Source organism: Podarcis liolepis, assembly GCF_965112155.1.
Source record: "Podarcis liolepis genome assembly, chromosome: 7".
Classification (NCBI taxonomy): domain Eukaryota; kingdom Metazoa; phylum Chordata; class Lepidosauria; order Squamata; family Lacertidae; genus Podarcis; species Podarcis liolepis.
In genome coordinates, this window is record NC_139561.1 from 75495904 (window position 1) to 75508250 (window position 12347).

At 45.8% G+C, this 12347-nt stretch overlaps 1 protein-coding gene across 1 annotated transcript; it reads right to left on the bottom strand.

Annotated features, from left to right (window-relative positions):
• Positions 1-2527: 2527 nt before the first annotated feature.
• On the bottom strand, positions 2528-11614 carry LOC310712348 (tapasin-related protein-like). The gene is made up of 5 exons (XM_083515307.1): positions 11374-11614; positions 8060-8398; positions 5790-6074; positions 3663-3764; positions 2528-2925 (listed from the first exon to the last, which is right to left on the bottom strand). Exons 1-5 carry the CDS (start codon positions 11441-11443, stop codon positions 2897-2899), a joined length of 825 nt encoding a protein of 274 aa, XP_083371433.1. The 5' UTR covers positions 11444-11614; the 3' UTR covers positions 2528-2896.
• Positions 11615-12347: the final 733 nt, after the last annotated feature.

Consider the following 12347-nt stretch of genomic DNA (forward strand, 5'->3'; position numbering starts at 1 on the left):
GGAAAAATATGGGAATGTGAAAACTTCCAGCAACGTCCTTTCCTCCTCCTATTAATAAGAAGAGGGATGGGCAAATCATCCTGGAAGGAAATGACAAGAGGGATGTTTTAAACAGCAATTGAGGACCTGTGGCTCTCTGGATGTAGTTGAACTACAACTCCCATCATCCCTCTTCCCCTCTCAGAGCTAGCCAATGGAAGTTGGAGTCAAGCAGCATTACTGGGGAAAGAATGAAAACACATTACTTTTCAAAGGGGTGGCCAATTTTGGTCCGCAGCAAAATAAGGGAGACTTTAAATAAGGCATCCTAATCATGAAGGTAGCAGCCCTAACCCCAGTTACCTGGGAGGAAGCACCATTGTATTCAACAGGACTTACTTCTGAGTAGGCATGGTTAGGCTTGAACTGTGACAGCTGTATTATGGCACAAGGTTCAATATCATCAGATGCATGAATAATAATCCTAAATTAGAAGACATAATCATGTTTTGGGGTGGGAATAGCGAAGAGTGAAGCCAGAGGATAATGAAATACATGAAGGACTGGGATAATTATGTAAAAGGAAAAATGTTGCAGTGAACCTTAACAAGGGAATCCCAACAGCAAAAGGTTGCATCCAACTCAGTTTCACTAAGAGTAAACCCATTGAAATGATTGAACCTAGTCATGTCCATAAATTATTCTGCAGATGACTAATGTTTGGATTCCACCCGGAGAGACTTTTGCCCCATTATTTATTCACTGACTTATTTATTATGGCACAAACGTTTGTGGAGTCAAGCCCACGTTGTCAAATACTAGGCAGTGTGGATGATAATGCAAACATCCTGGCACTGGCCAGCTGATTATCTAACATAAGAGATAAACTCGCAATCTCAAATCAAGCCACATGTGATTAATTTAATTTCCTGATCGTTTGGAACTTAGCAGTTTCACACAGTGCAGTTTTCTTTGGAAGATCCACTGTTAAAGTAGTTAAGTGAGGGAACAGATGTCTCTCAAGAACTCTCAGTCTTAAACTACAGTTCACAGGATTTTCGGGGAGAAGCCATGACTGTTTAAAGAGGTGTAATAGTGCAAATGGGATGCGGGTGGCGCTGTGGCCTAAACCATAGAGCCTAGGGCTTGCCAATCAGAAGGTCGGTGGTTCGAATCCCCGCGATGGGGTGAGCTCCTGTTGTTCGGTCCCAGCTCCTGCCAACCTAGCAGTTCGAAAGCACGTCAAAGTTCAAGTAGATAAATAGGTACCACTCCGGTGAGAAGGTAAACGGCGTTTCCGTGCGCTGCTCTGGTTCGCCAGAAGCGGCTTAGTCATGCTGGCCACATGACCCGGAAGCTGTCTGCGGACAAATGCTTGCTCCCTTGGCCAATAGAGTGAGATGAGCGCACAATCCCAGAGTCCTCCGCGACTGGATCTAACTGGATCTAACCTTTACCTTTACCTTTAATAGTGCAAATGGGGCTTATGCTATTATTATTTTTAGAGTGTACAAAGTAGTTTCAGGACTGCATCTTTTCCTCTGCTCCTTTCTTCCACTAAAAGAGATTTCTGTTCTTTCAGATTTTTTTAAAAAATGGTCCATTAGTCACTCACAGCCCTGAGCAACTAATGGACAGAGCTGCTTGCTACTGCACAATTTGATGGCAATTTAACTAGTCTCCCTGGGAGCAATGGATGGTGTCCCATCACTCTTGAGAACTATATGGGTGGTGGTGGTGGGGACTTGTGTATGACAGTAGAAGAGAAAGCGGTTCCCAGAGAAGGACTGCTGGAAGACGCAGAGCAGGAGTAACATGCGCAATTAAACTTGGGTCACAGGTTCTTTGCATCTAAAGCGATCGCAATTCCTGAAGGTTTCTTGTTAAGCAGACTATTTGTTTCTCTAGCAGCTCATTAATGAAACCAGAGCTAAACATCGACTTCTCTGGGAAATGCTTGTGTACCTCTTTTGGATTCAATGTCAGGTTGAGCGATTCAGCACTGCATCTCTGAACGTGATTTCCCACCCCCTCCAAACCAAGTGTCCAAAACGGATTGTGTAAATATAATCTAGTTCCCAGGAAAGACAAACAACCACATCCTAATAAAGTTTATGTGTTTTGATGGAGCTGGATCCATATTATTCTGCTCTATATTGTTTTGAATATCCTTCATTAATTTCTACTGTCTCTAAGGTAGGGAAAGACTCCTTTAGATAGAGATGGACTGATGTGGCAATTTCAGCTCCCTCAAGTTTTTATTTTCCTAGTCTTAAAGTCACTTTTACACCTTTCCACATCAGCTTGGGAATTTGTTTTCTTAAAGTCCTCATGAGAACAAAATTGGGTGAAGGAAGCATAAAACTGGACGAAACCAGAAGTCATATTTGAAAGAGAAACCACAGAGATTTATTCATCTGCATGTGAAGACACATAGCTAATTTGCAGTTTCACAATTTACATTCTGGTGAGTTGAACTCTTCCACCCTTGCCTTCCACCCATGCCTTCCACCCATGCTGCAATTGGACAGTCTGCTTTTTTTAAAAAAAAAATTGCCACCTATATATTCACCAGTTCCTATATGTTTAAATGAAAACATTGTAAACACAGCTGCAAATCTTCTCCAGCAGGTACACGGAGAAGTGCCTTGGCAACATGACCGGCACTAGCCAGTAGGTGCTGTCCACAGCTGGATTTTGCTACAAATATGCAGAGTGATAAATCTCTCATCCACACCTGACTTCAGCCCTGGAAATGAATAGGAATGCTTATCTGGAATGCCGAGGAGGTCCTTCCAAACTGGCCTGATTCTTCTATAAAAACCAATATCTGCCTCTGCCCTTAGAAGTACCCCTTGATGTCAGATCCTAGGACCTGATGTTGCAGTTCTGTTGCCTGAACTACCGGAGATCTTCTTCAATGCTTTTTGCAACAATCTATGCACCCTGTGGAAGAGAAACAAAGACAATATATGGTCAAGGGAGCAAGCACCCATATGTGCTTTAGAACTGAGCCAAAAGCACCAAGAAAAAAATGCTTTCTGCAAACTATGTGGGCGTGGTGAAAGCCATCTCCCCTCCTTGCCAATTTCCCTCCATGCATGTGCTGTAAAAGGTTTGCTAGTGAATTATGACCCCTCACTTCTCAGTTGCCTTCACTTGCCCTAGTGACGTCCTCAGGTCTAGCTATGTATCTAGAGGTACCAGGTTGCCCCCAAGGCTGAGGAGGCTTGTCATGCGTTGAACGTGCATGACATTATGTGTGTTGCATGTATGTGACATCATGCACGTAACATATGTCATAATGTCGTATCCTTCGGAGGAGAAGCTGGGTACTGAAGCTGCAATGCTCAATGTGTGTCACATGTAACAGCACATGTGTGAGCTGCATGCTGGGTCCCCTCAATATTTACACCCCAGCCCCCTAGAGGTGTTGCACCTGCCTCATTCTGTTTATGGTGTGTGATCCCTGATGGAGCAGGACTGCCCACCAGAACTAATCAGGAAGGTAGAAGGAATCACAGCTGGAGAAAATTGTGTCAATGCAGTACTCAGGGAAATAAAGAAGAAAACCCGACAAGGACAGCAGTCATGCTGTCAAAGGAAAACCAAATCACCAGATAGACTTAAGCTGAATGCATGCTGGGAGATCTGAGGCAAGAAAGGAGAGGGTTGTCACGTACCTAGTGCAAGAAGGGCAATGGTGATGCCAAAGATTACCCCAATCTTCAGCAGGTTCAGAACTTCAATCACCAAGGGAGGGGAAGAGAACCGGCTCTGTGGTTCTGGAAGGAGGAGAGTATGATTGGTTAGAGTAGAAACTATTTGTGGGTTCTGGATGTAGGATTTGCCTCTAAATAATGGAAAGCAACAAAGGTCCATATAGTTAAAGCTATGGTTTTCCCAGTAGTGATGTATGGAAGTGAGAGCTGGACCATAAAAAGACTGATAGCCGAAGAATTGATGCTTTTGAATTACGGTGCTGGAGGAGACTCTTGAGAGTCCCATAGACTGTGAGAAGATCAAACCTATCCATTCTGAAGGAAATCAGCCCTGAGTGCTCACTGGAAGGACAGATCCTGAAGCTGAGGCTCCAATACTTTGGCCACCTCATGAGAAGAGAAGACTCCCTGGAAAAGACCCTGATGTTGGGAAAGATGGAGGGCACAAGGAGAAGGGGACGACAGAGGACGAGATGGTTGGAGAGTGTCTTCGAAGCTACCAGCATGAGTTTGACCAAACTGTGGGAGGCAGTGGAAGACAGGAGTGCCTGGCGTGCTCTGGTCCATGGGGTCACGAAGAATCGGACACGGCTAAATGACTAAACAACAACAAACAATGGAAAGCTATTTGGAGTTGCAACTTTAAATGCCCCTTTCCCCAAGGGAAGGCAAATTAATGATAAAGTGATGCATCACAGGGAGAAGCAGTTACCAAATAATGGTACAGTGAAAATCCCTGTAATAGTCCATAACAGAGTTAGGGAACATCTCGAGGGCCACATTGCCTCATAGGCAACCTTCCCAGGGCCACATGCTAGTGTTGGGGAGAGCCAGGGGCAAACATCAGTGGAGTAAAAGGTAGGACACTTTCTTTTATACCATGTTTACACATATACCACCACACACCACCCAGGCTAGCAAGCAGCATTATGCCAGTTCAAACCTGGCAAAATCACTTCAGGTGATTCACAAAGCAGGACTAGTGAAAAGGAGTGTTCCCTGAGTTCCAGATAGGGCTGAAGGGCTGAATTTGGCCCTTGAGTTTGAGGTTGCCAACTCATCCTTGATGATAAAGTCAAGGATTCTGATTCTTGGCACTTTTATGCTAGTTTTAACTTCTGGACAAGTGAGTTTGCCAGATGAGCTGGCACATGTGTCATTATTCCTTCTGTTTTCACCACCACGTGTATTCTTTCTTTTAAACATTTTATTTATTAATTTGATTTTTTAAAAGTGCTGTGGTAATGGATTTTAAGGCTATTGAACCGAATACAGTTTGCTAATAAAAACAGTTTTCAGAACTGGAACTGTTAAAAAAAAAACCTTGCTTGTGGAGAACATGAGTTAGAGCTTTTGCAAGCCAATTTGAATCGGGTGTAACCAGGGCTTCTTTTTTCAGCCAGAGCTCACTGGAGCTCAGCTGCGGCCCCTCTCAGGTGGGCGCCATTGCCATTCTAAGAGAATGAGGGAGAAGTTCATGGTGAGCACTGGGTGTAACTCAGGGCCAGATTTAGGTTTGATGAGGCCCGAAGCTACTGAAGGTAATGGGGCCCTTTATATGTCCAGCTGTCCTTTATCAACAACAAATGGTTGCTGCCTTTTTGTGTTGAATAGATGCTATATGGTAATTTATGGACCTAATAGGTATCTAAAGACATTGGCACATAACAGTCCATGCAGAAAGTAGGCACCCTATACATAGAAATGAGCAAACCAGTGATATTTTAGGGAGCAGGCTAGCAGGCGGGGGCCAATTACTTACATCACAGGAGCCTACACAACACAACACACGGTTGCTGTATGTAGGTTTTGTTTTATTTGTTTTTTATCTTATATTTTGGAAATGTACATCCACATTTTTCCCCTTTAAATTTTTTGGGGCCCCCAAGAGAGTGGGGCCCTAAGCTATAGCTTGTTTAGCTTATACATAAATCTGGCACTGGTGTAACTGCTTGAGAAGAACCACAGTCCCTAATACTGTATCCTATTCTCCAACGCGAGTGAGCTCCGAACCTTCCGTACATCCTCAAGCGACCACAAGGAGGCAAAAGTGCTCTGAGCAATTCTGGCTGCTCCTTACCCACTCACCATAAGAGTACTGAACGCTTATCGGCTCGGACACCGATGGGTGCTCCACGCTGCAAGTGTAGCTCGCCCTCTGGTGAGGATCAGGCAAACCTAAGAAGCTAGAAGCCTGGGAGAAGCCGATGGGATCTGTACAATCCTGCTGGGAGGAATTCAGCTGGAGTCCAGAATGATACCACGTGAGCCGCACCGGAGCAGGGTAGAAGCCTCCCGTTCTGCAAACGAGGGTCCATTTGGATTCAGGCTCAGTCTGGAGTTGCAGGAAAACGACCGGCTGGGTGGGGCGAGCTGCGGGAGGCAAAGAGAGAAGGAGAGCAGTTGCCAGCGGCATAAGAACACTCTCAGCTCCAGCAGTTTCTAGCAACAAGTATTCAGAAGCAGCAGCATGGAGAGTGGATGACTTTTCCTCTCCGTGCCCAGAAACAATGAGCTGCAAAAAGAGGATTTTCGGAATTTTGCCCAGCAAAGGGCATTCTGTGGCATCAAGGCTGGAAGAGAGAACTTTAAGAGGACAATGATTGTTTCATCACAGCCCTTGTTTATAATGTGGTCGCCAGATTGATGAAGGAGGTGCGTGGCCAGGAAGACAGCACACCACTGTTAAAACAGCTTCACTGGCTGCCCATCTACCATTGAGCCAGGCTGAAGTTATTAATTTGCAGAGACCTGCCTGCACAAATTAGGTCCAGGGTACCTCAGGGATCTCCTGAACCTTTATAGCCCAGCTCAGTCCCTGAGATCATCAGCAGGAGCATCGCTCGTTGATCTCCATGTTGGCGAGGCTCACTTGATAATAACAAGAAATAGACCCAGTCCTGTGTACAGTGTGATACTTTGCCGACAGGGATTCAGCAGGTGCCTTCTGTGCCAAGTTTTAAACGTCTGCTGAAAACTTGTCTATTCTTCCAGGCCTATGCAGGCAACTAAGAATACATCCTTCTACAAAGGGTTAATTGAGGTGTGGTTTTAACTTTTTTTGGGATGCGGGTGGCGCTGTGGGTAAAACCTCAGTGCCTAGGGCTTGCCGATCGCATGGTCGGCGGTTCGAATCCCCGCGGCGGGGTGAGCTCCCGTCGTTCGGTCCCAGCTCCTGCCCACCTAGCAGTTCGAAAGTACTCTTAAGTGCAAGTAGATAAATAGGTACCGCTTTATAGCAGGAAGGTAAACGGCGTTTCCGTGTGCTGCGCTGGCTCGCCAGAGCAGCTTCGTCACGCTGGCCACGTGACTTGGAAGTGTCTCCGGACAGCGCTGGCCCCCGGCCTCTTAAGTGAGATGGGCGCACAACCCTCGAGTCGGACACGACTGGCCCGTACGGGCAGGGGTACCTTTACCTTACCTTTTTTAACTTTTTAATATGTTTTTACTGTGTGTTTTTATGCAGCTTTGTTCTAAACAAAAATAACAGTATATTTATTTATTTATTTATTTATTTATTTATACCCCGCCCATCTGGCTGGGTTTCCCCAACCACTCTGGGTGGCTCCCAACAGAATACTAAAAATACAATAAAACATCAAACATTAAAAACTTCCCTAAACAGGGCTGCCTTCGGATGTCTTCTAAAAGTCAGATAGTTGTTTATTTCATTGATAAATAAATAGCCATATATGTGTATATAATTAAGATAGGAATTGTTTCAAGAGCATCTGGAGGATCCCCCCCCCCGGGGGGAGAGAGGCAAATTAAAACAGCGAACAGAGTGGAGAGGGCTGGTTTCTCACAAAAAAGTGAGAAGAATTGTGTCTGCACATTTGACCTCATATCTCAGGTTCTGCAAATGCTAAACACCTTCTCTCTCTCTCTCTCTCTCTCTCTCTCTCTCTCGCGCTCTCCCCCCCCCCCCATGAAATATGGAAAATTGGGAATGATGTTTCAGCAGGAAGAGGGGACTGCTTACGTACCCCTATGGAGGTCCATGTATTCTTTATGAGTGTTATTTAGCTTGGCAAGCACAATCGTGTGCTGTGAGACCCTCAAGCAGGGGATGTTGCTGTAGTCCAATTCCCACCAGTCCCCAGCCAACATGCGCAACAGCCAGGGGTTATGGAAGTTGTATCTCAACAACATCCAGAGGTTGCAGCACTGGCTATTCCTGTCATCCGGACACCCTGACCAAAGAACCTTGGTTGAAGTATAGGCATGCAGAGGAACACAGAGATCCTTGCATTGCAGGGGGGTTCGTCCCTTACTATTCTATGATTCTATGAGCATTTTCTGAAGGAGAGAGGCTCAATGCCCAACAGACCTACCTACCTATCGCTGGCCTATCTTACCATAAACATGGAGCTTGACCCCATTGCCACACATCTCTTCTTCACCCAACACCATCACTTGGCAAGTGTAGCTCCCAGCATCCTCCAAGGAGACGTTGGTGATGACCAGCAGTCCCTCTCCTGGGCTGAGGAAGGTGTCTGGATAAGACAGGCTGAAGCGGGGTCCTGGGACCACCACAGATCCTGCTGTCCTTGGGCCTTTCAACCAGGACATGCCCCCCTTGGCTGAAATGGGCTTCCCAGTCTGGATGGAGAAGGCACATTTCAGGGTGACGTTGTCTCCCACGATGGCAGTGACCTCTGCTGGAAACTGGACCACCGAGTAATGGACGCCGGAGGCTGAAAGGAGGCAATGGAAAGGGTAAAAGAGTATTGGGAAATGATCTGCAATGAAGCTGTGAGGCATTTGCGAGCTTTTTTGCGGAGAAGGTCCTGTCGCTCCGCCATGACCTCCCTGCCAATTTGGATACAATAAAGGAACTGGAGGCCCCTCGACTGTCCTCGGGTCCAGTATTGGACCACTTTGACCGGATATCCCCAGCCGATGTGGACAGACTCCTCCGAGCTGGAAAGCCCACCACTTGTCCTCTCGACCCGTGCCCGTCTTGGCTGATTAGAGCGTGTCCAGACGAGGTGCGGGCCCCCCTGGGGGATATCATCAATTTGTCCCTTGGCACCGGGACATTCCCAGGGGAACTGAAGGAGGCAGTGGTGCGTCCGCTCTTAAAGAAAACATCATTAGATCCCTTAGATCTATCCAATTACCGCCCAGTTTCGAATCTTCCATTCCTGGGTAAGGTGATTGAGAGAGCGGTTGCTGAACAGCTTGGTAGGTTTCTGGATGAAACATCGGCTCTGGATCCATTCCAGTCCGGCTTCCGCGCTGGTCATGGGACCGAGACGGCTCTGGTCGCCCTAACAGATGATCTTCGTAGACAGCTGGATCGAGGCGGGTCGGGGCTGCTGATTCTTCTAGATCTGTCAGCAGCTTTCAACATGGTTGATCACGAACTTCTGGACCACCGCCTCACCGACGTGGGGATCCAGGGCACAGTCCTTCAATGGCTGCGCTCGTTTCTCTCTGGTCGGGGACAGAGGGTGGCGCTTGGGGGGGAACTGTCATCCCGCCACTCCTTGGTGTGTGGAGTGCCTCAGGGTGCGATTCTCTCCCCGATGCTTTTTAACATCTTTATGCGCCCCCTCGCCCAGCTTGTCCGGAGTTTTGGGCTGGGCTGCCATCAGTAAGCTGATGACACCCAACTCTATCTGTTGATGGATGGCCATCCTGACTCGGCCCCAGACACACTGATCAGATGCTTGGAAGCTGTGGCTGGATGGTTACGTGGGAGCCGGTTGAAGTTAAATCCTTCGAAGACAGAGGTCCTCTGGCTGGGACGGGACGATATGGGATTGAGGGGGCAACTCCCATCTCTTGCGGGGGTGCAATTAGTGCCAGCACCGTCCGTTAAGAGTTTGGGTGTAATCTTCGATACCTCCCTCTCCATGGAGGCGCAGATTGCAGCTATAACAAAGGCGGCATTTTTTCATCTCCGCCAAGCTAAGCAGTTGGCCCCTTATCTCTCTCGCCCTGACCTAGCCACTGTGATCCATGCGACGGTCACCTCCAGACTGGATTATTGTAACTCGCTTTACGTGGGGCTGCCCTTGAGACTGACCCAGAAACTCCAGCGTGTGCAGAATGCCGCAGCGAGACTCCTTACGGGGTCTTCGCTGCGGGATCACATTCATCCGGTGCTATACCAGCTGCACTGGCTCCCGGTGGAGTACAGGATCAGGTTTAAGGTGCTGGTTTTAACCTTTAAAGCCCTATACGGCCTAGGACCCTCGTACCTACGGGACCGCCTCTCCTGGTATGCCCCACAGAGAAACCTACGGTCTACAAATAATAACACCCTCAAGGTCCCAGGCCTCAGAGAGATTAGGCTGGCCTCAACTAGAGCCAGGGCCTTCTCGGCTGCAGCTCCAACCTGGTGGAATGCTCTGTCACAAGAGACTAGGGCCCTGCGGGATCTGACATCTTTCCGCAGGGCCTGCAAGACAGAGTTGTTCCGCCAAGCTTTTGGTCAGGGCGCAGCCTGACTCCCTCCTCCGGCAACCTGCACAGAATTTTGTTTAATCGGTTGCCATCAATTTGATTTTAACTAATTTTTATAATGAAATATTTTTAGAATGTTATTATTTGATTGTTATTTGACTGTTGTTAGCCGCCCTGAGCCCGGCTCGGCTGGGGAGGGCGGGATATAAATAAAATTTATTATTATTATTATTATTATTATTATTATTATTATTATTATAAAAGAGTATTGGGAAATGATCTGCAATGAATTGAAAAAAAATGTTTTAAAGTACTTCCCCGCCACCAAACCCCCCCTCCCCGAGTCCTTTCTGTTGGGGATAATTCAGACTGAAATTCCCAGGTGTCAAAAAAGGTTATTTATGTTTGTTACTACTGCGGCTCATGTTTTGTTAGACCAAAATTGGAAAACAAGCGAAGTCCCAATGAAAGAAGAATGGCAACTTAAGTTGACAGAATATGCACAACTCACAGACTTAACATATAGAATAAGAGAACAAGAAGAACATATGTTTAGAGAAGATTGAAAAACGTTTATTGAATATATGGGAAATAACTGTGTACAGCTGAAAACGCTGGCAGCATTAAGATAAATTCAACAGTGTAAACAAGTTTTGATGGATGCAATAATGGAATACTGAATGGTATAGTTTTTGTAAAATATGTAGGGATTTATTATATGTAAAATGAACCATGGAAAGAGAAGAAGGGAAGTCACTGATATTTTAAGTATATCTTAAGGATGTAAAATGAGTCTTTTAAATTGTAAAACAGAAAATTTAATAAAAATTATATATATAAAAAGAAAGAAAGGAGCCAATGAAAACTACAGTAAATGATGACATATATACACACATGTCTGCAGAGCTGGAGAAACATATTCATAGGAAACAAGAACATTCTTGCTAAAAGGTTGCAAGTGGGGAAGCCTGCGGAACTCATCTTGCAAATGCAAAATCTGGATTGAAATTCATTTGCTAGTATGGAATTCCTAAGCTACGGTCGTCAACAGAAGAATAAAAATGTATTTTTGAGGAATCTCAAGTTTTGTTCATTTTGCAATAAATCTGCTAGACATTTCTTCCTTCTCAGAGGCAAGCGACTCAATTCAAAAGACTTGGGCTCCTTCCATGCCCAATACTAAGTTTATAGCATCTCTGTTTAGGGATATCCCACATCAAAGCAGGCATAGGATTTTCCCATCATCCCTCAGACTCACCTGTGGGAAGGCTTGAGGTGCAGAGCAGGAAGGAAATTCCCAGCAGGAGATAAACCTGTTTCAGCTTCATTGTTTTGTGGCTGCTCAGCTTTGCAGTTCAGAAAAGACAGAGGTTCTCCCCTCAGAGAAGCAAAGAGAGACTGAAGAATCACATGATACAAAGCACAACAGTTCCTTTTCAGGTCAAGGCTGTGAAGCAAAATAAGCTTCTCATTCTTGGACCATCTGTGCTGTTCTCTTAAGGTTGAGAACCCCCGTGGGATTCTTATAAAAAACGGCTTGCTTAGAATCAGGGCTGGCCCACCAGACGCTCATCCCATAACTTGTTCTATACAAACCAACTTCAGAAACCATCCTTGAAAATAGGGGTGGAAGGATCTATGAATTTCAATTCTCTCGGTTTCTCATTTTCCTCCCAATTAAAATTCAGTTCTCTACAGTTTGCAGCAATTTTTAAAATATATATTTAATCATTGTGAAATTTCAATTCCTCCTAAGGTCATATTCCCCCCCCCCCCCCCAGTTCTCCAGTTAGCAGCAATTTGCAAATAAAGAAAATATTTGTGGAAATCCATTAGCATTTTAGAGAGGCTTTCTCCCAATAAACACATTTTATGTGAAAATTTGACCAATGTACACATTTTCTGCAAGCCATTTTCCCTAATATAATGCATTTGTGGAGGCTATTTTCACTATTATTTAAAATGTTAAGATTTAAGACACTAAAACCTGGTGACTCATCTTGCTTTGCCACCTGAGGTGAAACAGGAAAGTGTCGCCATCGTCAAAGCTTCGCTTATCAGAGTTGTACTACGACTTCCAGGTTCCAGTGAGATCTCATGAGATTTCACAGTGCTCTCATATCTCACAAGAACCCAGAAGCTGCCACCACCACTGGTTCTCCTTGCTTCCCCAGTGGCAAAGGAAGCATCCATGGTGGCCACTCATTAGATTCTGCTGCCTGAGGCAGCTAC